This window comes from Neurospora crassa, linkage group V (genome assembly GCF_000182925.2).
Source record: "Neurospora crassa OR74A linkage group V, whole genome shotgun sequence".
In the NCBI taxonomy this organism is placed as follows: Eukaryota; Fungi; Ascomycota; class Sordariomycetes; order Sordariales; family Sordariaceae; genus Neurospora; species Neurospora crassa.
Window position 1 is genome coordinate 5,525,531 of NC_026505.1, and position 26,490 is coordinate 5,552,020.

Here is a 26,490-nt window from a genome sequence, read left to right on the forward strand (position 1 = left end):
AGACATGGACATAAGACGAAATAACGGAACGTGTAAATATAGACGCTACCAACGCTGTGAAAACCTGAAAATTCTGTAGATCTTTCCAACTCAATCTCGACGTCTCACCCAATTTCTTCTACATCCGTCTATCTTTCTCTCTTTCACACTCTACCTGTCCTCCACAACCACCACATTTTGGTTTTTCTCCCACCTACAACTAATCATCACGCTCATGTCCCTTCCCACCCAACATACCCTCACTCGGCCCTCCGGCCCTCCTCCTCCTCTTCCCCCACACCTCCTGACACCAATCACTAATCCTGTACCCCCAATGACCCGCCACCAGCGCACCACTAATGACATTGACGACCTTGATGATAAAAACCAGGAAAGAATCCCGTTCCTCGTCGATGTGCAGCAGAATCGGCTCAATGTCGTACTTGACAAAGATGCCCGGGATGATGCGCTCCGTGACTTCCTGCGACTGCTCCGTGACGGCGTACTGGTTCGTGACGATGGATTTGCCTGACGACGAGTAGACGGTGGGGACGACAGAAATAAAATACTGGAACTTGTGGAAGTTGGCCGAGGCGATGTTGACGGTTTGGTCGAGCGGGTTGACGAGGGAGGGGAGAAAGGGGCCGAAGGAGAGCTCGGAGATGATGTGGGAGAAGTTGAATGCTGTTTTTTGTTGTTGTTAGTAGCTGTTGTTGTGGAAAATAGAGTTGGATGGTTGAAGTTTCGGCAAAGGTAAGAGAAAGAGAAAAGAAAACAAACCAGAATGATCCAAATGCTGGCCAAACTCCATATATCCATGTCCTTTGGCCGTAATATGAAAGTCGCCCTGGACCTTGTTCAACTCCAGACTGCCAAACACCCTACAGCTGTCCGGCGTCGCCCCCCACAACCGCGGCGTCCTCGCCCACTTGGCCTTCCGCCTGCCCAAAGAAACAATATCATGCACGTGCTCCTCCCCAAACCCTTCGTCATGCCCCTGCCCCTGCATGTACCCCTCGCCCGTAACCACCTTGCCCTGGGCGTCCCGTCCCAGCTTGTGAATCCCCTTGTTGTCGACCCAGTGCTGCCACACCGTCGGGTCGCGATGCAGCCGGGAGGCAGCCAGGATGCGGTCGCCGGCCGCGTCTTGCACGTTGATGTGGATGTCTTGGCACTTCATTTTGACGACAATGTCGAGGTTGATGTCGAGGGCGTGGGAGACGCCCTTTTCGACGGCAAAGGTGTGCGATTCCGAGCCGCGCCACCAGCGGGAGGCTTCGGACCAGAAGAGGATGAAGGAGATGAGGCCGACGAAGACGGTCCATTTGCCGCCGGCGGTGGTGCGGGTTACGTATTGGGGTTTGGATTTGGCTGTGTAGTAGTAGGTAGGACTTTCATGTTAGTTTATTTGAAGATGTATGAAAGCGCATTGGATGTGGGAGGGAGGGGAGGGAGGGACGTACGGAAAGCGTCAAAGGCGCTGACTATGCTCCCCTTGGCGCCAAAGGCGTCTTCGTCTAGTTGACGCTTCTCGTCGTAGCCGTTCATCTTTATGCGTGTATGTGTTTGTGTATCGTAACCGGAGTTGCGAAAAGGTAAATATGTCTGGTTTCGTATGTTGGATGCGATTCAGCACTGCAATCCGTGCCGGTGTTGTTGGTCCCCCTTCTTCCTCTGCCACTTGTCAGGGCGGCGGCGGCAACCCAAGCTGTCGGTTGGTGGTGACAGTGACCACTGTTTTCCGTTTTGAATTTCTTTTCGATTCCAATCTACAGCGGATTTCTGATCCTGAGCTACCGCATTGGTGTTTTTTTCGAAAAGCACTTTGTCGTCGAGACCCGATGGTGTAGTTCCGGAAGGACACAGCCGGCTACTGCTGCAGGTAGCTCTTGTCCTTTGGGGGAAATTGCGAATGCGCCCACTCAGCTAATTCGTCATCCGGTTCGCGAGGATTGGCTCGGTTCGTTGGACTAAACAAATCCACTCAGTCCCTGCTGTGGAAAGAAAGAGGATGAAGATTCAAGCTATGTACTAGTACACCAAACACTGAAGAAAGCAGAAGCAAGTTCTATGGAAAAAGGGTGGTGATCCTGGCGGCTGAAAGACACCGGGCGTTCGTTCCCTTGCATGGATGAGGTGCCATTCGGAGGACATTCATCGATGAGGACAAGTGGACGTTGGTCCCCGCGAAACGATCCGCCGTGGCTTGGCGTTTGGCCGTAGATCCCTGTGTGCCTGACAGGGGCCTGTTACGGGAACTACGCTGGAATTAGCTCGAGCATGCGCATGGCTGGCGGGAACCCGTTTGCCATACTTAACCCTGACCCTGACAGGCCTGCCTTGCTTTACCCCTGAATCGTCGTCAACAACATCACTCCGTTACCGTTACATGACATTTCGTCTGGTGTTAGTAACAACTTCTTCGCCGGCATTTGACGAGAATTCAGGATATTTTCTGAGGGTTCCTACGTGCCTGATTACAGGTCCAATTCTCTAGACCCTTTGTTTTGTCCAGTTGTCTTTCTTTGAATTTCCGAGCATATATCACGGTGCTGGTTACGATCTCTATGTATCTTTACGTGCTCTCAACGACTCCTATCACGGCAGTAATCCGTTTTCAAACCCGTCTCCCTTTTTGAATGTTATGACTCCGTAACTGTCCGTCCTTCTCGTGTACCTCATAGCATTGTTGGCCGTTCAAGGCTTGGTCTCTGATGTATTGGCTTTGTGTCCATGTTGTTCAAGGGAGTCCGGACTTTATGGATACGAGGTGTAGGCGTGGTGTGTTTGTACAACACTCCCATGGAAATCTAATTGGTTTAAATCTCTTGGTTAACATATCCAAGCGCTTCTGTACCTATCCAGTTAGCCCCCCATTTTGATGAAGATGACCTAGCCGTACTTTCAGTGTGCTATCTTGGATACCCGTGATGATTCTGATGAATGTTTACATATCGAAAATATGTTAGGCATGTTTAAGGTTGTTGGAACGGCTGTCTTTGAGGACATGTATCAATCCAACAAAGAAACAAGTCCTGGACTGTATCCGCAACCTGTAAAAGTCGTCACGTTAGAACAAAAAGGATAGTAGTCAGATGGAGAGCTTCGTATTGTGTTACACTTGATGTATCCTATGTAAGATGCCATACATTTTGACCTGTTAATTTTTCAGTTCCCTCTATTCGCTTGGAGAAGCACCATTTCAGGTAATTTCATCCATTATTGTTCGCGATAACAAACAATAATCAAAAACGGACGGGCAGACCGCCGCGCGGTCAACCACTTTCTTAAATCGTTGCTACTGAATGATGGAGAGTTTATCGTTGGCAGATACGGTACTGCTCATTGCCATCGATGCCATAGAACCCAATGGGATAATGCCCAGGAAACTCCTCAGGCCCATTGTCATATCCACAAACATCTTTATTGCACCTGCCCAACATCTCGTTGACTGAATCCTGACATTCTTTTGACGGGAGGTTCTGGCCTTTCTCGTCTCCTGAATGGATTCAAAAAGATAGCTGGAGGCAACTTTCTTTGACATCCCGCTATCAATGCAGCGCGCTCACCAGGTCCCTTCCTCTCCTCGAACAAATATCAACCTTCATCCCTCCTGCAGCTCTATCTGGAAGTTACCTCCCCACCAGCCATCGAAGCACTCCCGCTCAGCTGGGAACCCGGCATCTTCCCGCCTTCAGCTCCGTAACTCCTACGACAAGCAGTACCTGCCAAGAAGGTTTCCCCGCCGTACCTAAAGGTACCTCTTGCTCTACTTACCTTTCCAACCCGCGGAAGGGCTCCGTGAGTACTTTCTCATCCCCCACTCACGCAAGCAAACATACTCTCGAGGGGAAGGTACGACGTACCTGGACCCGCTCACTCCACTACCTTCCCCGTCCTTCCTACCTCCCTTCACCCAAGGTTTGTGTCAGATTTTCTTTCTCGGAAATTTGCCAATCATCAGGTCACGCTTCTCTCTCCTTCCATCGGTGTCATGACTCTCTCCCACGAAGCCAGTACCTAAAACTAGCAATTTCTTTTTCGCTCTGTCTCAGCTGGCTCGCCGTCGAATAGTCACCATCCGGTAGCATACCCAACAGCGTACACTCTACACACTTCCAAGGCTGGACGCGTCCAGAGCACACGTACTATACTCGGTGCGTATATTAACAGAAGCGCACACCTTTCTGCGTCACTAACAACTGATGACTAGCATTGCGCTATCCAGTCCAGGCGGTTCTAGTCGCGGATCCAACATGACGGACCGCGACAAGAATGGCCAATCGGCCGCCGACGAAGAGGAGCAGAAGAGAAAAGCCATTCTGGCAAAGGCCATGATGGATGACCTCGGCACTGCTCGCGTCGAAAACCTTCCGTTGGAGGATGTTGACCTCCCTCCTCGTCATGGTCGTCATGATGGCCGGGGACACTCTGGTCTTACTATGCCTCGACCTGCTCCCGCTGTGTCTGATATCTGGGCAGAGGCCCAACGACAGGGCGTTTTCAACGATGATGACGCTATTGCTGTGCGAGAACTTGATGATCTTGGAGGCGGAAGAATCTATGCCACCCGCCAGCAGGAAGTCAGCGCTTTGGCTAGCCGCCTCGTTCGTGGCGTCAGAGATCAGTACGTATTGATCCATTCTGAACACTGCATGCATGCTTGTGTTTTGTGTTGAATTTTCGACTGACCTTGCCATGATAGTGCTCAAAAAGTATTGAACCCCGAGCTGGACAGCCGCCTTGCTAAACAATACCATGGCCGCGGACGCGAGATACCCCCAAGCAGAAAAATCAACATTAGCAAAGACATGAAAACATCCACTCTCGGTGTCCTTTACCATGCATCTCAGCCGGTCAGGCAATTCCCCCCAAACTACCGCCCATCTCCTACATCACCCCATCCATTGGCTACCACAAAGCCCCTTCAACAAGTCCCTTCTAGTCAAGGACTTTCGTCTTCCCGGGTTCCAGTTGCGTCTTGTGCATCTTCTACTCCGCCTATCAAAGAAACCTGTCGAGCTACTTCGGTCCAGTCAACTCGCCACGCAACTATCAGTCAAGGACCCCGTCATCCACCTGTCAACCAGGCTCAAACACAGCCTGGCCTAGCTACCGCGTCAACTGATTTACGCCAAAGCTCCGCGAGGATCCGACAACCGTCTACGTCCACCACTCAAGGCCCAGCAAGTCAGCAACTCCTGTTTTTGGGCAATGAACATATTGTTCCCCCTTCAGGGAATGAATCTTCTCCACTTTCGCCGGAGCTGCCTAACGTTCTCTTCAAATGCGAAGTTGACTTTCCTAATCCAACACGTCTGCCTGACAGAACGCTTGTACCCTCCATGGTTTATCTTTCTGCGGCCGGAAAACCACATATGGGGTTCTTTACACTGACTTGCGAAGGCAAGCAAGTCTGCCGATCGCCTATCTCTCAATATTACCATCATACTATCGACTCTGGATCCCGACAACTGATAATTATTTTCAGAGGCCAAGAGGGTTATACTAGCAGTCACATAGTCAACTTCATGGCTTATATGGACGCGGAAGATTTTCACAGGACACTCACCCGTCTTCGTGCTGGCAAATATCTGGACCAGGTTAATGACAGCTCCAGGCAGATGTTGGAGGCTACCATTCAAGAAGCAGCTCCAACTACCGTGGAGACATCTCCCACGCCGGCTCCTCGGAACCCCGTGTCTCAAGCTCGAGCGGAACAAGCAATCACAACAGATGTTGACACGGTCTCAAGACAACCATATGCACCAGATTCAACCACAACCCAACGTGCAGAGAACCAGGAGATACTGGTTGGTACGCTTATTGACTTGGACACTTTGGATGACGCTCCATCGACGGTCCGGCCACAGTATGCTCAATCTGAAGCTGTGGAGCTGCTTTCTACTCTTGATCCGTTTGAGTATGAGCTTGAACATGTCGACGATCAGCTTCAGGTCCAGCAAGCGCAATCTGGAATCACGGAACAGAACTATGGGCTTGATATTGTCAAGCAGGAGTTTGTTGATACATACCGGTTACTGTTGCAGAACATGATTAAGGTATTGGGTGAAATGCCGAGCAACAGGACGAATCGCGGTGCTTCTACGATGATTGAAGGACTCCAGACATTTGTGACGCAATCAGCAATGGATGATGAATGCGGTCTCGATGAATCAACCAAAAAAGAGCTTCTGAAGGAGGTCTGGGGCGACTCTCAACCTGTGGATACCGACAATGTTACCAACGACATTCAATCGGCTCCCAATTCTCTGCCAGATCGCCCGAAAACTCCCAGACCTCCCCCTCAGACCGCAAGAACAACTTCTCATGATACTAGCAGAGCACACTCCCCTGTAGCCACTACGCATACTCGCCGCCGTGTGTACCAGCTCCCATTCCTTGTGTCCCTTTACAACAATCGTTTGCAGCCTCCCCACTGGCTCAGTGAGCTGGGATTTATGCCCGCGTTCTCTAGAAGGAACCAGCCTCCCTCGACGTGTCAGAGCTTGGAAGCTACGCTTACAGCCACGAGGCCTGCCACTCCGCTTCAAGCGGCTGCAATTCTGGCTCCTGATTTTACCAGGAGCAGAGCCAATCACGCCTGGGTGATGGCAACAGAGGCCTCAGAGACCGTAGAGCCTACGCCCATCATAACTTCCGAGTCAACGACTCAAGATGTGCAAGCAGAGACCCAGGTATCGCAGATCAGAGAGCATACATCGGTAGTTCCCAATGAGACAGCTACGAGTCTATCCCATGAAGAGCACATAAATGCAAATATCTGCAGTGACCCCGAGCTCATCTCCTTGGCCACTCCAAAGCCATCAAGGCCTCCACCAACACAGATGAATGTTCGTGGTCTTCGAAACTCATTGTGGGCTAGACCTGATGATCGCCTTGAAACTGAAGGAGTTTTTACAGGTCCTCAATTCTTGACTAGTGCCACCCTTCGAGCGCGAGCGCAACTTGATCCACAGGCCCCAGTCAGTGCTACTCCTACCGAGTTGGCGGAAATGTTCTCTGGTAGGCCCTCTACTCAGAGTATTGAGCATGTCACTCCTTACATTGCACCTGGTGTGCAAAATAATGGACCCATTTCAGTGTCTAATCACCGGCCCGCCACCCCTGCCGACAATACTTCAAGTGTTGGAGGACCGACTCCTCAGGATCAAACATCTCTTTCAACCCAGCGTGTTGTTAACACGCCTATTCAGCAGCCAAGCTCCATCATCGCACCGCCTGCTCAATCGCAGTATCCGGTCATCTCTAGCATTCTTTCCAACCGTAGCCTGGCTGGCTCAGGGTATGTGACTAGTTTGGTGCCAGAGAGTTCGTCCATACCAGCTCTCCCTCAACCCGAGAAATCTGCTTCTTCAAGCAGCTCCACCAACCCTGGTTTAGCCGGCTCTAGGTTTGCTAGCAGTTCAGCACCAGAAAACTCTAATGGTACCGACTTTCCCGTTGTTCAAGTCCAATCGCCGGTTCCTGTTTTCGAGGCCCAACCGACGGCTCTCGCTCCTAGACCTATCAACCGCGGTTTGGCCGGATCAAGATTCGCTTCTGGCAAGGTGCTATCCAGCTCTGGTATCTTTACGGGCCACTACGCTCGAACGCAGCCACATTGAAATTTGGCAGTCCAAGGGTATATTGAGAAGTATGGGAACCGCGATGCTTCGACATATGAGAAACCCGTACTCGACAATATCTTGAAAACGCGGTGAAGGGGAAGGCAACAAACAATCCATGGATGGAATATTGGAACTAGGTTTATTTCAATTCCTTCTGTATTTTCCTGCTCTAACGTCATAATGCAAGCGATATGAGAGAATGGCAGTATGACATGACATGGATGAAGCAGTGTAGAAGGGGGAAGAATTTAGAATGCGTGAAGAACCACAAAATAGCCTACATGGGTCAAAATCCAAACATATGGCGGACAATGTAGAATAATGTAATTATTAGACTTCAAAATTCTGTCCCAAATGCTTGTAAGGTGCTTTTGGTGACAGGGAAATGATTGAGTCGAAGGTTGTGCGAGTGGGAGAACCTGTGAGCGGCAAAGGTCAGCACCTTATCCGCAGAACGCAAGTAAGAACGCAAGTGAAGAAGCACATGGCAAATTGAAAACGTCTTGGTTTTGTTCTTGGAGGATGGAAAGGAAGCAAACAGGGTATTGTAGTGGATACACACTTGGCTCCCATCGATATGAACACCAGTGTCACTCCCACCCCAATACAGACTTTGATCACTCAAAAGCACATAGAACGACACCGATTTCTTGTCCTCAAACCCATGGTATCAATCGCTCCAGATATCAAGTGTAACTATTTCTTCTAGTCCCTCTTTCCACAGCCCCAACATTGTCTTCATCCACCACTTCCACCCCCGTTACCACTTCCATCCCCACCACCATTTCCATTTCCACTTCCACCTCCACTGTCACCCCCAGACCCATTCCCAGAACCCAAACCTCCCATCCCCGCCGTAGTCCCCAGAAAGAAATCCAGCCCATCTGAGTCACTCCCCGGCCCTCCTCCGCCACCCCCCAGCAGCATTTCATTTTCCGCCAACTGCTCTAGCAGACTCAAAAAGGGGTCCTTTTCTTCTGTGCTGCTACTACCCATGTCACTCCTCGGCGTTGGCTTGTTGTCGCCGATACTGCCAGCACCGGCCGGGTTCTGATGAGTGTCATCGTCTGGATTCCATAGTAGTTGTGATGGGCTGGAGAAGGCGTTGGTTGGGAGGTCACCGAACATGGGGTCGAAGTGGTGGTGGTGGTTGGTGCCGGGGGTGGAGGGGCGTTGTTGTTGTTGGACTTGGAGGTTGGAAAAGTTGAGTTGTTGGGGGCTGCTGAAAGGAGAGTTTGAAAGGTTGGGGGAGAAGGAGGAGGAGATGCCTTGGCCTAGGGCTATGGAGTGGGAGCGTGGGTGGGTATTGGAGGAGGGGGTGAGGGAGAAATTGTTGGCTGAGGGCGCGATATTGGTGTGAATTGGGGAGCCTAGCAGCATGGAGTGGAACTGTGCTCGTTCGTGTTGGATGTCATGTTGTTGTGTTAATGATGGAGTGTGAGGTATTCCCCCGGGGGATGGGTGAAGGCCGCCCAAGGAGGACAAGGGGAATGTTGCCGTGTGGGGGTGGGCTGGTGTGGGAAGGCCGGTGCTGAAGTTCCCGTTTCCGCTGACGGATAGTAGACTCTTGATATCTGGCCGTTTTCTCCCCGAAGGTGCGGTATTCTTCCTCTTTAGATTCGGTCTGTTGAGCGCCGACTCACCAGCGCCATTGCCGGCCAGACGAGGCGCATACAAGTCGTGCCCAGGATATGTGTCAGTCGTAAAGTCCACTATCACGTCGACCAAACTCAAGTTGGCCGCATCAAAACTGAAGGACCGTCCTCCTGGACCACCGATGTTGGCATATCGATCGAAGAAATCTTCCAAATGGAAGACTGGAGAGTATCGGATCGAATTGTTGGCAACACTCTTGACAAGCTCCGCGTGAGCATCATATATACTCTGTAGTGTTTCGCGCTGATGCTGTACACTGGCCCACGAATATCGCAATTCGCTCAGCTGTTGCATTTCCCGAGATAGAAGCTCCGGCGATGAGCTGAACACGTTCATTTCTCCCGTAATCCCATGTCTGCTGTAGTGGACGCCATGGACATGTACCGTTCCAGCCGTACATACACAGTAGCCAACAAACGCTGGCCACTCGATAGACGCCATCCGTTTTCCGAGTTCCACGAGTTCGGCAATGGCGTTGGCGTGTAGAAAACACATGTTGGTGGCCTCGATTTGCCAAGATTGATGCTGTCCTGACCCAGCCAGTTCGGAGAGGTCAATCGGAAGAAAGGGTCGGTATATCAGACAATGGACCAGATGGTAAATGAGTTTGCTCAGAACAAGCACGGTTGAGTCTGTGTGACCGAACAAGGAATGTAGGCTGGAAAATGCATCTTCTGTCCCAGAAGCCCAGAGATCAAGGTCCTTTCGGATCTTTGACAGGTTGGAGAGCGAGTGCCATGGAAAGTGCGAATCGCCTTTGGCTCCTCCAGATGCCAGATATTGATTCGTAGCACCGAGAATTCGGGCAATATCGATAAGCAATCCGTTGCTTCCTCGCGATCTCTTCCCACTCCCATAGAAGTATTGCGAATTCGAGCCGCTCTGGAAGAAGTCCCCTTCAACGGGTAACGCTGCTGGACTGAGGGACCAACTCGGGAGCCTCAACAAGATTGTATTGTCCCTAATCAGAGATGGCCTCTTTGAACCGGAAACCATGAACCTGTCGAGTAGGTAGCAGCTCCAGAACAGTCGTCTTCGCGTTTCTCGTTCGATAAGAGTAACTCGTGCATCGATGTCCATTTCACGGTGGAGCTCTAGAGCCATGGCCATTCCTACAGCATTTGCTAGTACAAGTTAGCTTTAGAGGAGGGCACGAGTGCTTGATGCAAAATCATACTCAGAAGCATATATGCCTTTTTCCCTTTCCCTGCGGCGGTAAAGGCCGTTATCAATAGTAACAAGGCCTGCAGAGCATCCACACTCGGTTCGTCCGTGTCTAACTCTGACCTGGAACGAGCGGCGTAGTCTTCGCTGAGCTTGATTGCGGATTGGTATCCTTTTGGGTGAGGTGTATACCTTGCGGCCACAGCACAAACAGCATGTAACAGATAGTTTGGGACTTGGTGCAGCTGAAGACGTTGGCGGAATGTCGACTCGTCAAGTATGTGGAAAGGCTTGGCGTGAAAGCGAGTGAAGTATGTGTCGTACAAAACGGTCGGCTGGACTTCTGGCATTGATATCGATTGCTGCTCGACATTCTGTGCCCTTGCTCTGTTTGTTAGGCGCCATTGATCCTCACTCGGAGCTCTACACTGCACTCACTGACTAGGAGATTGGTGAAGCTCTTTAGAATCGTGTGGTCGGGGAGAGTCCAGCGGGCCATCCTTTGGGAGTTGTTCCCTTTGGTTCGTACTGGTGCTAGTTGACGTTGTGGGAGACAAAGAATCGGCTACAACGTAGGGTGTCTCTGGGACTGCTGGCGTTTCTGACTCCCCCTTTTCCTTTAGTCTTGCTTCCAAGCCATCCACTCGCTTCAGTAATGCCTCCAAGACATCGGTCTTTGGACCCCTCTTCTTGGGTACAGCGTCTATGATAAAAATTACCTGTCAGCGTTCCCTGCTCGGCCTTTTAGGTCTCATGACCTTCAGGAGCCGCGGATGGGGCAAGTATTTGGGTATGACAACGCACCATAGATGCATGGACATTGGAAGATTTGACAGGCTTCACAGGCCGGTCGAAGGCGGTTGCATTTGATCTGTGAAACCCGGCCCGGTTAGCTTGGTTGTGTTCCCAGGCTACTGAGCACGTGCGGAGGTGGCCTATATACCTTGCGTTTTCGACATGACTTGCAGTTCATGGATTCACGTGGCTCATTGCTGAGTCGGCGGGCAGGCAATCGCTCAATGCCAACCTGGGGACGAGGAAGAGACATGGCTCCTGAATGAAGTTTGGGAAAAGTGGTGACGGTCCGGGCATCATAGGCCTGAATGCTCAGGGCGGTTTTGGTGGATGACGATGAAGGTGAAGGTGGAAGTGGAAGCCACAAAGTATTGTTATCGTCGTCTCTGATATCGCATTGTCGTCAAAGCATCTCTGGGCTTGGAGTCTTGCCAACGAATTGGAGGTGATTTAATGTATGGGCCTGGCGAAAGGGCGACTTTGGCCAAAGGCAACAAGGTGAACGATTTCCTCTCTTTCGAGTCCAAGTCTCACTGATCATACACCAAGCACGGAGGAAATGGAGGCGCGGATGGTTATGGATGTCGGCGTCGAAGGATGACAAAACATGATCAAGTCAACTTCAAGATCATGACAATGGTGAATACGAAAGCATCGTACAATGTTCGCAAGCGAGTCCGTGGAGTTGAGCAGAGAACGAATAGCGAGAGTTTTCAAGGCAGGGGACTTGGCCAGGAAAAGTAAAAGTGGTCGAGTAAAGGTGTTTACGGTCAATACCACCTTGACGACGGCCCGGAGTAGCCCCGCATCATCGGTACTGGCAGGTAGTGTAGTGCCGGGTGAGATGCTGGGACTCCTGGAAGTGATGGCAGCAGTGATCGGTACGGATCGAATCCGTAACTTAGCTGCCCGAAGGCTTCTTGAGGCGAACAAGGGAGTCTGGAGGGAAGATGACCGATTGCCTCAGTCAGCGAGCAGAGACGACGACGACACTGGCCGGCCGTGTTTACTCAGACAGGCAAGTGGCCAAGATGGGAAGTATGCATCGATCCATCACATCACCGACCACGGGAGTATGTAACGGTTGTTGGGTTGTATCGATTTGCATAAAATGAGGAGAGGCAGAGGCTCGAGAAAGCACAAAACCTGAAGGACATCCATGTTCTCTCGTGTCAGCCATGTCGGTGATGAACATGGGTTCTTTGCGGGGGAGCCGAGGGGTGAGGAGAAAAGGGAGACCGGGGCAGTGGAAAGGTGACACTCCGGGAGTGCGTTTTTACCCGATTCAGAAATTGACTGCAGAAGTACACAGTGTTTGTAGCAGTATGTCGACCTCTACTGCACTGTAGCCGCAAAACTCAGCTCCCAGTCACGAGAGTGAGTCCGTCCAGTCCTTCCTCAGTTCCTCCAACTTTGCAACTTGCATCAATCTCACAGAACGACGGAACTCAGCTACAATAATCTTCCCAACGGAGAGACGAAAAGCCCGAATCATGACTTGAGATGAGGAGCGCCATTGATTCCTTCCCCTTTTAACCTCGATTCATCGCATGCTACACCTAAAATGACGCTAGCCGGCAAGGTATTCGTCAGTTACCAGGCCATACCCATTCGAAATCGAGACGGTCGACCCAAACAGTCAATGGGACGTCACAGGCTCCATCCCCTGTTGAACATTCCACCATCCATCCTTTCCTCAACCACCCCTCTGATCTCGCTAACTTTGTTGCTTTTACCGTTCTTGTCTCGCTTCTTTGTCTTTGATCCTTGAGTCCACGCGTCCTCTGTTTTCTCCAGATCTTCTCAAGCCCAGAACCTTGGGAATCTCATGAGCACCCCGACCGAAACAACAGTCCCGGCCGTTGGACATGACATCCGCCGACACTCGTGGTTTCGAGCTCCAAGTGTGGCCTATGACAGACACCAAGAGAGACTCTTTCATACTAGAGACCATGTATTTCATCCCACTACCCATCCGCATTCAACTCTTTACAACGATCCACATACATAGGACATTTCCTTCACTTATGCCACATCGCCGATTAAAGCATCCTGCCTAGGTATGCTACGCTGTCTGCACTACGACAGCACTTGAGCCGCCTGCATACCTACCGAGACCGCACTCTTCTGCTCCTTCCCGGCTTGTCAAAGTGGTCAATACCGGCATGCATGCATCCCACAGCACCTCGCCTAACCTTCCACTCCGGGATAGGTACTTTTTTCAACTAAACTTGAAGGGAACACGTCCTGGTTTGGGCCCCATGTACCCGCAGAATCCAACGGTGGACGGAGCATGCGTCACGAGCCTGGGGGGGATTCAGCGGGAGGCATCCCCGACCTCGACACCTTCTCCCCTGAATCCGTCCCGAGATCTTCATCTATCATCACTGCCGCACGAATCGCAGTCCATAGTGCGTAATCAAAGGAGCTATCCCATAGTGATGATCCTCACCGTCTGTGGATGGGTGTCAGGGCAACCCTCCATGACTGCACCCCAGGTTAAGAGGGAGTACATAACAGCTTTCCAGAGTTATCCCATACATCAGTCGCCAACGAACGATGAGACACAAACATCGATGTGAATGCTGGCTTGGCAGGGACCATCACATCAAGATGGCGTAAAGCCATGCATTTCTCCAACCTTTGGTTTCGACCCCATGCTGCAGAGACAGTGGACTGTTGGATTTGAGCTGAGAGACACCCTCAGGGCTTGAAGCAAGTATGTCTCGGACAAAGCTTGGCGCATCACCAGCGGGACGGGAGCTCGGAGCCGAGCCATCCCCGTCTCTTTCTTGCGCACGCTTGCAATATCAGAGGCAACTTTGAGTTTAGAATAGTACCCCCTTCCTGACTTCACTAGAGATATGAAAGGACTGCCAAGCATCCCTTCAAAGACCCCGGCAAAGCGTCGCAAACCACTCCCGCAATTCAGGAGTCCGTCGTCAACTACCAAAGCCTCGGGAACAAACAACCACCGCACACTCTATGTCCGGACCGCCATCCATTCACTTCTCAATCCCAGTTGCCATTCTCTCCTGGCCGTCTTCCATCAGACAAAGGCCCGGTATCTTTATCTATGATCGAAATGGAGTCCTATACGAAGTGACTGAAGGCACAGACTGCCAACGGCGGCGCCATCGTCTCAACATCACGAAATGGCAGTTATCAGCGACCATTCTTGTGCTTTGGCCTATTCCACATGACGCGATACTTTCAACCCATGTGCCAAGCCAAGCTGTTAGCTATGTATGTACACAGGCAAAGCTTGAGATGCAGCTCGGAGGATGGGTGACCGAATTGTCGGATCGGGACGGGGGCCGCCGTTGGCACAGATGCACATACCGCACTGTACCATTCATGCTTTGCCCAAGCCGGCATTGTTGCATACCATTACGACTGGAAGGGATTTAGGTCTGGAAAGTCAGCAAGAAGGTAGGTACCTATACGACCCTTACACACAATGAATGATCTTGGGTAAAGAGAGAGAGGATATAAACAATTTTTTTTCCCAAATGGAAGAAGACTGATACAGGGAACGTGATTCCCCCCTATGGCCGAGGGTACGTACACCTCCTCTTCATGGGCCATCAGGACAGGAACGTCTCTGCTTCCACAAGATACATACCCCCCCCCCCCCCTCTCCCCCCTAATAGAATAGCTGGGTGCCAAATAAACGCCACAAAGAATAAAATATTCAGGCAGTAAGTGAGAACAGGAGCTAAAAGAAAAACAAAAAAAGAACATACAGCACCTGGGATTCGCTGGTCGTCACCGACCCAACTACTAGTCAGGCGATTAGTGGCTTATCTATGGGAGAGCGGACGGGATCCCGAGTTTTCCACTATCTATGGCCGTATGTGGTTGATCTTACCAAAAGCTAGACTTATAAGGGTTTGTTGAAATTGACGATGGACGCTGGCTTTTATAGTGATGAGTGGGTGAAGCAAAGCGAAGGCGTTTGAGTTTGATATGGTAACTACCTAGGTGTCCTTACTGAAAGAAATGTACGCACGCAGCCCCATAATGGCTATTAAAGACTTCGTTTGGAGTTAGAAAGAGAGTCATGAATGCCTTCCACCATCCAAAAAGTGTATCTGTTGTGTCGACTCAGATACTCAAAAGATTGAGTGACCCAAAGGACCAGAAGTCTGTAGAGCCACGACGAGGTATCCGAGTACTCCCTGTTCTGTGATGCTACGGTTGTAGTTTTCTTCGGCAACCTGGAGGAATACCTTGAGAGACGCGAGTGACCGGCTCCATGTTGAGCGAGCCGAAATATTGGAGGAATACGCCTAGACCCAATCTACTCCTATTGATACGTCCCCCCTAAGGGATAAACCACATCCTCCGTTGAAAACGAACAGTGCAATTTTTCGGACGTTGCAAGCTTGGTGACTCCCCACATCAGCGGTTTTTCCCAGGCTCCGTCCTCCCACGGTTTCGGATGGCATGCCGCCGCGACGGCCGCGCTGCAGTTCGCCACGACCGGCATGCCGGACGGCAGCCGCCGAAAGCTCCAGAGCACCAGGAAGAGCACCACGACGGTGCCTAGACAGATGGTGCACAACACGCCCAGAGGCGACCACCCGCATGTGATGGATTTGCCTTCATAAGGGAAGATCCCGGTGCTGGTGGCGACTGTGTCGCCGCGCAGCCAGCTGCCCACGACCGGGTCTCCGGCCGCTTCGACGTAGACGAGGAAGATGCTCTGCGACACGAAAAGGTGTAGCGTGCCCGAAACGACCATGAGCGGCAGGCTGTAGCGGTACGGCAGCTGCAGGAAGTAGGTGCTGCGCTGCGACCCGGTCGGCGTGTCCGACACTCGGAGCCCTTTTCGGCGGATCGCGAACCTGCTCCACTCGACCGCTGCACACATGGATGTAAAGAGGTCGTTATAGGTAAAGTAGAGGTCCGACAAGATGAGCTGTGGGGTGTTGACGAGAATGACGTTGCCGAGGAGCGGGTCGACCTCATCGTTGTCGAAAAGCGCGTTTGATATCAACGTCTTCTCAGAGACGGCACCGAAGCCCAGCGATGTCGCATAAGACATGCTCTTTTTCCCTAGCATTTTTGAGAGACCGTACTTCATGAGCCACCCACATGTTGCGAGCCCGATCACATATCTGGCGGAAGCAGGTGATGTCAGCTCTATGCTCTCGGATGTCCAACAATCACCCTCCCCTTATCGATATGCTATAAAGAACGCAGATATCAAAAGCGGCAGAGACATGAGATTGGGACGGAGCAAGCAAGAAGGGAGAGACAGATACGTACGCCATGATGCATGCTATCCAGCGGAAGAGGCTAGCAGCTCGGCCTCTGCGTTCTCGTCTGTCACAAAACTCAATAGCATTGGAAACCCACTTTCCCCCTTTAGTACCAGCAGTGAAGTGCCTCTTTGAGGCGAGGCACATCCCCGCTGTAGCTTCATCGGGGACCTTCAGGAACGAGGCTATCGCGTCGCCGATGGTGAGCAAGGGCGAGCCGGGGCCCAATGTCACGAGGGCCATGAGCACGGCCTTGGTGAGGTTGAGCACAAGCACGACGATGCCGAGCGTGGTACTGAAGTAAAGGCTGCACGTCTCCGGCGTCGGCCGCGCGTAGCAGTATTCAACCACCAAGCCGTAGGGCTGCCAGTTGTCGACGTGGAGGAGTACTTCTGGCAGCGTCTCATCGCAGGGGGCGACACAGGCTCCATCGGCCGCTTGATCGTACTGCCCGCATACCCATTGATACGCCTGGCGACTGCTGCATATGTCGTAGCGCTCGATATATTCTGTTTCAAAACGGCCCAGCGCGGGACCGCGGGCCGCGTCGTTGGAGATGAGGATGACGTCGCCCCAGCTCGACTGGAACGGCTGAGCGTAGACGTTGATGCATTGCTCCACCGGCAGTTTCATGAACAAACCGGCGTGGAAGTTCGACACTGTATAGTTGAGGCCGAAGCCGGTGTATGCATCGGGGTTCTCCGCCTCGAGCAAGTGTTCCCAGTCAGTTGCGTTCAGTATTCCTTCATTGAGCGACCAGACATTGTAGATGTTCGCCGTCGTGGAGGAGAACACTACCGAATTGTAGCTGGTTTCTTCTGTTAGCACCTTAGTCAAGCACAGCAACTGGGCACGGAAGCCTAGAGCAACAACCTACAAGAGATGGAGTGGTAGTGACGAGACGGCCAGCAGAACCCAGAGGGTGGCGTTTCTTAAACCAAGGCTGCGAAAGTTCCGCAGGCTGGGCCTTCCCACGTCGAGCCACCGTTTCGCACGATGGGCCTGATCAATCTGATTCCTCGTCGGCGCTGAAGCGCACTGCATGCAGTAGTTGCTACCAGCAAGCAGTACCGTACTTAGCGCGTTGATCACCACATGGACCCCGATATCAATATTGTGGATGTTGGAGCACATCCCGCTGCCAAGATGTCGGAGACCAGTTCTTGGGTCCGCGTCAGCCCCAAGCACCGCGTATAACATCAAGGTGAGGTTGATGACGAAGGTCGCCAGAGCACCGAAACTCCACCCGAGAGTACCCCGTCGCCATTTTTGCTGGGGAAGAGCCATAGTAACCTAGTCCGGCGAGAATAGAAGAGAGTGAGGAGTACAGTTCGCCGGCAGGACAAGGGCAAACCTGCGTGCATTGAACTTTATTTACGCTCAACCTTTCAGCCTTGCTCCACGAGCTGAGCAAAGGGGGCGGTGGCTAGCAATCCCGACTATGCACTGCCGCCCAATAAATCACATTCTGCTACCAATCGCAGCCAGTATTAAGCGTGATACTGCAGCGTGTGGTGGCACTGCTCACTCAATTAAGAGACCCGTCTCCTATCCTTCCCACTCCCACAGACATGCAGACATATCGCCTGACTAGTAGTCGGGTCAATGATGACCAGCGAATCTCAGGTGCTGTATGTTCTTTTTTTCTCTTTTTTCTTATTCTTTGTGGTGTTTGGTGGCACCCAGCTATGCCATGGGGGAGTTTGTATCTCGTGGAAGAAAGAGACAGTAGGCACCGCCGGGGGCATTTCCTGGTTTGACGGACGGACTTTGCGCTGGAAGTCGACGACGACGGCTCTGGGCGTTCTGGGCAAAATTTTTCTGAGTGAGTCAAGGTCGAATGCTGGTTAGGCGACGCACGTCCAAAGAAACAGTATCGTTTGAAGAAGGAGATCGTGGTTGCTGCTGGAGTAATGACTGGTGATAAAATACTGTCTCAATTTTTCTCGAGTGGGTATATCTGAGTGTGTAGCCCGTTAGTGAGTGCGTGTTGAAGAAATGTTCCATTGACAAAGCCTGATTTATACATCTTGAGTAACGACATATATCATCCGTCCAAGGAACTTGCTGTTCGTGACCCAGAACAGAAACGAAATCTGATAGATGGTCATGTTCGTCCCCTTCGAAAATTTTGGGGCTTCGTATCGCCAAGGACGTTACAACCCTGGACGAAGGTCAAGGGACCTAGCCGCCAACTTTTCGTCTGTTGGTCTCTACAGCTCAAGTCGGTAATGATGAGTCGAAGTTGACAATAAAGTCTCGACAGTGCGAACCGGAAAGCAGGATAGGTTTATATGTTGGTCAGACCACATTGTAATGAGGATAGGGCGGCCAAGGAGAGACGTTGTTCGGCTGCCGTAGATTATCAGACAAGGTGGTCGCTGGTCGACAAGACAGGATGGTCTTTGGGGAAGAAAGTCGAAGAGCGCCGCACGAAGAAAGATGGCGGTGCCGATCAAATCTGATCCTCAGCGTTTCGAAGGGGTTTGGCTTGAGTTGTTATGTAACTCCAAGTGCCGTTACACTTCATATGATCCGAGCGAAGGAACTAGCAACTAGCGGAAGGCCTTACAATCACTAGCCGGAGGCCTTGCACAGTGACCACCACCTATGACTATTCATGGGTAATGTCGACGGGAGAGATCTTGGAACGTCATGTGTAGGCTTGTTCGACATTCTCAAGGCATCTAGGCGTCGGTGGTGTTGCTCGTGTTCGAACTTCCCGATTCTAGAAAAAGGTGGTGAATTCAGAGGATCGTACAGGTATCTAGATCTCTTGTGATGGGTTAAACGGCAAGTAAGTGTGTATGAATAGCAATCCATGAAACTATTGTCATTCAGCAAACGTGACAAGGATGAGGAAGCTGGTGGGTATGATCATTGAGCCACATGAAAGTAAATGCATATAATGCAACGCCGGGGGGTAATGAACAAAACAGTGGGTGTACCGCGATGAAACGCGATACCAAAACAAAACCCCAAGAGCAATCAGCTTTCCTTTGTGTGGGGATAAACAAGACACAGATCTTGCATTGAGAGAGCGAACCATCGTTGCTAAATCCAGTCTGAGGTCTTTTAAGAAGAAAGACTTCCCACACCAAGGAGTGACGCCGTGTCAAATACCATGCAATATGCTCTCAAGGGCCGAGACTGATAATATTCGATGGGGCATGTCAGTCATGGCAGCCAACAGTGGCGGACATATGAGGGATTGTCTGTGTAACTAACCTCCTCAGGGTAGCCATCGAGAATATGCAGATAGCTAGCGGAAGATCACGGGATTTTTGGACAAATTGCGTCTCGAAACGTAGATCAGAATGCTTTGTGCGAAGATCAACACATTGGCCGCCCGCTGGCCAGACGTACAAAGCTGTAAGGGACATTCTGACCAACAAGAAGACGCAGCGTTTCGACAGTGGTGAAAGCCATGACGTCCTCAGCACCATAAGCAGCAAAACCGAATTGCTCTGCAATCACTTTGGGATCACCTTTTCGAGGAAACGATCCATCAGCAAGGTCAAGAAAAACCTTGCGAGACGATGATGAGCCCCGAGAGCCAAAAACGCGGACCAGCATACCGACAAGATTACTCTTCTCCGGGGCTAACGCGCTCACGACCACGAAAGGTGAGGCACCCTGATTGGCGGGATTAGCATCATTCGTCCGGGCCTTTTGCATACTCTCAAGACTGTCGAAGGGCTCTAAGTTGAAATCCCTGGCAACAGCTGGCGACGCTTTGAAGCCGACTGTGTAGATCTTGCTCACCATCAGAGCCTTAAGCGCAAGGAGAGAACTGGCAGCATCGTCAGAGTTTGAAGCAAGAACCACGGCGGCACGCCCAGAATAAGCCGAAGGAGCAAAGTCGCGAGTGAGTGTACTCAATATCCCTTTCCAAGCAGCATTTTCGAAGACCAAAACCGTGGTAGGTGGGAGGCCGGATTGCGACAAAGCAACGGAACCTATCGACTCGCTCCTTTGGTGACGTCCTAGACTGGACGGTGCTGAGGACGGTGCAGGGGAAGCAGAAAAAGCGCCCTTGGATTGAACAACAATTGTGTCCACCATGCCAATAAGCTTTACTGAATCGCTGAGAATCGGCCCCGTCCCATTGTTGATGGATGCAAAAAAGGCACTATTTGAGATCAAATGCTGAAAAGAAACAGCCGGATAGAGGTAGGCACCACCAAAGTTCTTCTGGTTGCACCACGCTTCCACAGAGGCGAAACCTTTGAGGGGTCTCTCCACGACAGAGAAGTGGTGGGGCAGACCTAGTTCGTTGAAACACTTCCCATAGAAAGGTGCCTGAGGGGTCGATATGCGGCTAGAGGGGGTGTTGATTCCGTAGATGTTCTTTCTCGGCAGTTGTCCAAGCAAGGACAAAGCCTGATTGATTTCGGAAGCACTCAACTGACCGGGAGCGGCAATTATCGGTAATAGAGGATGGGTGATGGGTGTGAAGACCCGGTTCAAGGTCCGAGAAAACTGTCCTGTTTCGCCCATGTTGACAGCAGACAGTGGCGGCGCATCGGGGTATTCTGCCTTAATCTTGGAGCGGAAGTACTCCAGTTCAAAGTTTTCGTTGTGATCGTTGATGATGGCGATCATTTTGACGATATCTGCAAACCGTGCTGATTCCCGGAACGTTGCTTCTGCCCTTGCTGATGGCCATTTGAAAGTCCCAGAGAAGTCGTGAAATGCGGACATGATGCGACTGCTGCCACGCTGCTCATAAAGTCTCCTCCTGATCCTCTCCGGGAGCCATATCTCAACATCGATGTACTCCACTCCCCACTGGATTGCCCTGTAAAGGTACTCGTAGTATAGATCAGGATTGTCCATCGGAAAACGCCCATTTTCGGCCGTACACCTGGTGGTGAAGATGATTGGCAGTTCTGTCCTTTGACGGAGCAGCATCACCTGTTCGCCGACATAACTCAAGCTGGGAACCGGAGCATAAGTTCCGTCAGCGAGTGGCTCTTTCAAGAGATCAACCCTGATCTCGACAGCATCTGCACCCACGGTTAGAATATCGATATTCGGAAGGGCAGCATGTACGTCGGGGAACGTTGTGGAAATGAAGTATGTCCGTGGTTTGGCCATGAGGGTTTCGTGATGATTCAGCTGCCCAAGTGTGTGAGAAACAAAACGTGAAAGGTCCCGTCTAGAACAAAGTGCCTCTGTGTATAGAAATTCGTAATCACACTGAGCGGAGAGATATGCGTCTGGAGGCATGCCCATGCTGGTACAATGGACGTTGATGGCGACGATCGAGGTCCTGTCCCGAGCTGCAATGTCGGATTTTGCCTGTGTCGCGGCAATGCCAACCACCAAATCCCGATCATCTGAAGAGACGTCTCTGAACCCATTCCTCACCCGGTAAGATTTCCCCAACACTTCGGCAAATACAGCCACAATGTTCCCCTGGCCCTGGCCAAAAACAATCACGGCTGTTCTCGTATCTCCATTGCGAGGCCCTCTCAGAAGCGGGAGATTGCCAACCGCCGGCGAAGTTGTCCTTCCCTTGACCAGGTCGATTGCTCGATGAGCAGGAATAGTGCTTGGCACTGGCGCCGATATAAGTGCCGGTGCCGGCTCTGCCTGCTGTATGCTGACCATTTTGTGGACTTGAGCCGAGTTCCACCGAACATGCGAAATGATCCTGATACCTCGGCTGGGATTGCTCAAAGAAGTCGCCTGGTGGGATGTCCACGTAGATGTTCGTTTGAGCTTATGGTTTTTGTTTGAGAGCACCCGACCACCTGATGCCAAAATCCCACTCAGGAAACCTAGTGTGCATGGCCTTCACGATAGTTGGTGTTTGAAAGAGATTTGCTGTCTTCCACGCAGTCCTTCGTCATACGAACTGTTGTTGACGGCAAGAGAATCTGGGGCCATGCAAAGACCGAATTCGCATTGATAACATATGTTAATGAGGCGAACAAAGGCTGGCTACATAGGAGGTTGATGTCAGGCTGTGTTGGTATTCATGTCCTCGGCATCTGGTTCGAACGTCCTTTCAGGCTTTATCGAGTGAAAAGCAAAGTGGACGATGGGAGAAGACGCCAGGCAGAAAACTGATGAAAAGGTTCGGCACGGATACAGATCAGGGGTCGCTGCTCCAATCGATGTTTCTGATGTATGTGATGAAAGTTGATAAGAAGAACCAAGCTCCAAGTATCGGTTGTGGCGTCTTCAGCGGGGCCCAAGCAAGCGGTGGAAAACAAAACAGCCGCGAGTGGTGCAGCTGAGGTAGGTCAAGGTAGCATCTGTCAAGACGGGGGGGAAAAGGACAATGTCAGGAGCAAAGTCAGCAAGTCGGGCGAAGGTATACGATGCGTACCAGTGAAGCTCCGGACTGTTGTGGCCTTTGGTCTTGTCTTATCAACTTCGCTCACTAGCCCCGGGGATATCGGCCTCGAACTCAGTTGCAGTGCCAAGCAAGGTCAGAATAAACATTCCGCCGAGTGCTTGGTTGGTTTTGCCGTCTGAGAAGACCCCCCTTCCACAGCCCGAGACTGTTGGATCAGCCGTCAAACCCAACCAGGGCCATGCAATCAGCATCCGCGGATTGTCGACGGATTACCGATGAAGCGCGTGCTATGTGGCCAGATAGACCAGGGGGGTTGGCCGGGCGGATAGCGCGCGGGACGGGGTGGGAGGGAACCGGGAGGACCAACTGGGGAGAGATAGGCCTGTCTAGTGGAGAGACTTCAAGTGGTTCTGGACAACCGACACACTGGAGCAGGTGCCTTGTACCTTTCTATCTCTTGACTGGAGGGAAAACGTTGGAGGGAGGTACTTGGTGCAAGTTGGAGATAGGAGACGGGAGGAGGCGGCTGGCTGTGAGATGTCCCACCACCCTTGACTCCGGATCTCCCAAGAGGATGATGGATGCTGTCACGGATCTCGACGAGACCAGACGTGTGAGACAATGATCTCTTTGGTCGTGGCACATGATGTGGAGGACTGAGTTCCCAACTACTGTAGACAGTAAAGAGCAAGAAAAGGACAAATAGAACTCCCAACACCAAGCACGGTGAACCCCAAGATTTCCATCTCAGTCTGTGACGAAAGATGGCTGGCCCTTGACCCACTGGAGTCGTTGTCGGCGTCGATGGATGCTGGGAATCCGGGGCAGGAGCAGTCCTGGGGAAGAAAAGACAGGGGAGCCGAAGTTGGGGAAGGCGCAACAAGGGGTCCCCGCAGTGACTCCGCATTCAGGTCATAATTTCCCGTGTAAAAGTCCTCCAATAGGAAATCGTTCTTTCATGCACTTCCTCGATTGTCAGTTCTGACGCTTTCCTTGGAAGTCTTCTTCAAGAGTGTTGCCTTCCAAAACTGGACATGAAAAGACTGGAAACCTCGCCCTTGGGGTCATCCTTGCCATTTTGCATTCGCTAAAATAAACGTGCTTTCCATGTCAAGATCCCTTGAGTGTTTCGAAACATGGGAACCTTGAGGGCCGAGTGCAGGCAAATGGAAGGCCACTGCAGAGGAACCTCAAGTTGGGAACCGCCTCAAACTGTCGGACAGATGATACCAAACTCGCTCTTCGAATCCAACATTCCAATGTTCCAACGTTCGGCGCCCGTATCAAACACGGCTGCCTTCCCTACATGCCTAAAGCCAAAGCCGCTTTCAGCCTGAATTGGATGCCGAAGTCAAGGGGAAGCTCCTTCTTTTGTATACCTGATATTTACCCAGATTGGACTGTGACATGTAATCCTTTCAACGACTTGACTGGTTCCACAACCTTCGATCATATATGAGTAGGTATCGATGAAAGTGTGAACAACTGCCCTTGTGTTTATGAAGATTTGGGTGTTCAAAATACCATGATGCCAAGCGTTTGGATCCGCTGAAGGGTCGGCCAGGTAGCATCTTACACTTGTGTTGATATATGCTCTTTTGAGAGGATGCAAGAAACCCGACTTCCTTTCAACTACGCCAAGCGCCACAGTGACAGTCGGCAGCAATAAACCCGAACCATATAACCTGTCACCGACATCTCGAATGATATCGGCCCGTTCAGTGAGGCGGAGCAGATGACGGCGTCTCGGACATCTCTTTCAAAGCACATCCCACCGATATGCAACCGCCCACTTGCCCTTATCACCTTGGTCATCTTGTTCTTCCTCACCCAAGTCAATATCCCAAGCTGGTGGTGCGATCGCTACCATAGCGCCGGGTACCAACGGCTTCCTGCCCGGCTCATCCGCACCTTCCTCCTCTCCTTCCAGCTTGCTCTCAACACCAGCACCACTTCCACTAAGCCCCTCCATTCTCCCATCACCAGCTAGCAAAGCCCTATAACTCCTGGGTACTTTGGTTCCATTAGGTCCACCAATCATTGGTCGACCAGTAACAAGTGTCATACTAATCCCAGGTCCGCACTTCTTCACGGTCTCGACGGCAAGGTGGGCAGTAGCGGCCACGGGAGTCGGTTCAGTACTGGAGCCTCCCTTGACCTCCAGTAGCCATTCTCGTAGTTCAGATGCTAGCCCACCGGGCACATAGCGAGCGCCTCGACGACGCTGGGGCGAGAAGATGTCAGGGAGAAGGGTATGGTGAACAGGGACGTCTGGCGGAGGGTCTGGGGGACCGGGTGATTTGGGCTTGAAGCGAGGTGCCCTGAGGAAGGGATTTTGGCCCTTGGGCTTCATGGATGTTGACCACGAGTTTCGCCTTATGTGTTCATGGTCCTGATCTTCTGCGTCTGTATTTGGTTCCACGTCGGAGGCCGTTTGTGGATTCGCTCTGGGAGTGTGGCCCTCATCGCTCCCATGGAATCCCTCTAATTTTGGGTTCATGCGCTGATTCTCGTCCGCGTCATCGTCCTCGTTTTCACACTCTAGACCCTCATCAGACTCACTGGGGTACTCATGTGAACGAATGACTCGAGGCGGTAGTGAGGAGAGAGGCTCACTTGAGTGACTGCCGGCAACACTCTCGTCTACCTTTTCGAGGTAGCTGTCTCTGGAAGCAGGCGGGCTGGAGATGATTACATCATTGTCATGTTCCAGTGCCCTTGGCGGTGAAGAAACCTCATCAACCGCGGACTCTGCATCATCAATGAGTTCCTCCACTTCATGACCTTCGCACTCACCCTCGTAGGGAAGTGGTGGGCTACTAGCCTCCACCTCTTCAACATCGAGGTCAATAACCGGTGAAAGACGACGTCGCTTGTGTGACCGTTCCCGGTCCAACTCATCCGCATCTTCTTTTTTAACCTTGATCGGCGACTGCGAAACAAATGAGGAATCAAACTCGATCGGCTCGGGATACTCTGGCGCCTGCCCTGGCCGTGTCACCGAGCCGGGAAAGCGAGCAAAGGGTGAGCTTTCTCCATCTACAGGCAACAGATCGTCATCGATGAACTCCAGCGTAGATCGACTTCGTCTCTCTGGGACATTGGTTCGGCTTCTGATGGAGCTTGCTATGGCGGATGGCGTTGAGGATAAGCCCGCAGAGGTCCGGTACGACGGTCTTGGCGTCGATGAAGCTCCGGCATGAAAACGTGGAGTTGCATGGAACTGTGGTGCTCTGCTTGCTGCATTTTGTGATGCCTGGTTTAGATCTGGTGTCTCTTGATTTTGTAACCGTTGCGAGGATGCATTGGCTTGAGATTGTTTCCTGCCAATAAGGAAGCGAGAAGGCGCAGGCGTTCTTGGAGGACGGTCCATGTCGATGTCGACTACCTAATTGGTGACCTCTTGCCAGGCTGCACTGGGCGAGAGGCTTGACTCACGGTTGGCGGAGGGGACATTTTACTGAATAAGTCGCACAGAAGAGCATCATAAGGAGGATGTATCGGAGGGCTAGTTGGAAAGGAGGATTTTAAAAAGAAAACATCGATGTCGAGCACAGCGGGCCCATGTGGAAGAACCTTGTCGGGCAAGATGACCGGTTTCTTTTCTGATGTGAAATGGGAAAGTGAGTGTCTTGCAGTTGTCAAACGTGCGATGTAAGTGCTTAAACCCTAACCCTGACACTTGGCG

The 26,490-nt window shown here is 51.6% G+C and overlaps 6 protein-coding genes and 1 non-coding gene across 7 annotated transcripts; 1 reads left to right on the forward strand and 6 right to left on the reverse strand.

Moving 5' to 3' along the window:
- Positions 1-9: 9 nt before the first annotated feature.
- On the reverse strand, positions 10-2,139 carry NCU04293 (COPII-coated vesicle protein). The gene is made up of 3 exons (XM_955990.2): positions 1,443-2,139; positions 760-1,350; positions 10-663 (listed from the first exon to the last, which is right to left on the reverse strand). The coding sequence occupies exons 1-3, from the start codon at positions 1,525-1,527 to the stop codon at positions 200-202; spliced, it is 1,140 nt and encodes a 379-aa protein (XP_961083.1). The 5' UTR covers positions 1,528-2,139; the 3' UTR covers positions 10-199.
- A 2,096-nt stretch (positions 2,140-4,235) lies between these two features.
- Positions 4,236-7,607, forward strand: sad-2 (suppressor of ascus-dominance-2; the record flags this gene model as incomplete). Its single annotated transcript, XM_955991.2, has 2 exons — positions 4,236-4,606; positions 4,685-7,607. The coding sequence occupies 2 exons, from the start codon at positions 4,236-4,238 to the stop codon at positions 7,605-7,607; spliced, it is 3,294 nt and encodes a 1,097-aa protein (XP_961084.2).
- Positions 7,608-8,335: 728 nt separating this feature from the next.
- NCU04295 (transcription factor) lies at positions 8,336-11,814 on the reverse strand. The gene is made up of 5 exons (XM_955992.2): positions 11,374-11,814; positions 11,235-11,301; positions 10,869-11,133; positions 10,444-10,811; positions 8,336-10,390 (listed from the first exon to the last, which is right to left on the reverse strand). Exons 1-5 carry the CDS (start codon positions 11,476-11,478, stop codon positions 8,349-8,351), a joined length of 2,847 nt encoding a protein of 948 aa, XP_961085.2. The 5' UTR covers positions 11,479-11,814; the 3' UTR covers positions 8,336-8,348.
- Positions 11,815-14,964: 3,150 nt separating this feature from the next.
- Positions 14,965-15,066, reverse strand: NCU15625. The gene has a single exon (XR_897951.1). It is a non-coding gene; the product is annotated as a 5S ribosomal RNA (ribosomal RNA).
- Positions 15,067-15,534: 468 nt separating this feature from the next.
- On the reverse strand, positions 15,535-17,779 carry NCU04297 (hypothetical protein; the record flags this gene model as incomplete). The annotated part of the gene is made up of 3 exons (XM_955994.3): positions 15,535-16,348; positions 16,500-17,300; positions 17,370-17,779. The coding sequence occupies 3 exons, from the start codon at positions 17,777-17,779 to the stop codon at positions 15,535-15,537; spliced, it is 2,025 nt and encodes a 674-aa protein (XP_961087.3).
- Positions 17,780-19,367: 1,588 nt separating this feature from the next.
- Positions 19,368-22,510, reverse strand: NCU04298 (pentafunctional AROM polypeptide). Its single transcript, XM_955995.2, has 2 exons — positions 19,721-22,510; positions 19,368-19,642 (listed from the first exon to the last, which is right to left on the reverse strand). The coding sequence occupies exon 1, from the start codon at positions 22,106-22,108 to the stop codon at positions 19,826-19,828; it is 2,283 nt and encodes a 760-aa protein (XP_961088.2). The 5' UTR covers positions 22,109-22,510; the 3' UTR covers positions 19,368-19,642; positions 19,721-19,825.
- A 1,387-nt stretch (positions 22,511-23,897) lies between these two features.
- NCU04299 (hypothetical protein) lies at positions 23,898-26,405 on the reverse strand. The gene has a single exon (XM_955996.2). It carries the CDS (start codon positions 26,173-26,175, stop codon positions 24,562-24,564), a length of 1,614 nt encoding a protein of 537 aa, XP_961089.1. The 5' UTR covers positions 26,176-26,405; the 3' UTR covers positions 23,898-24,561.
- Between the last annotated feature and the right edge of the window lie 85 nt (positions 26,406-26,490).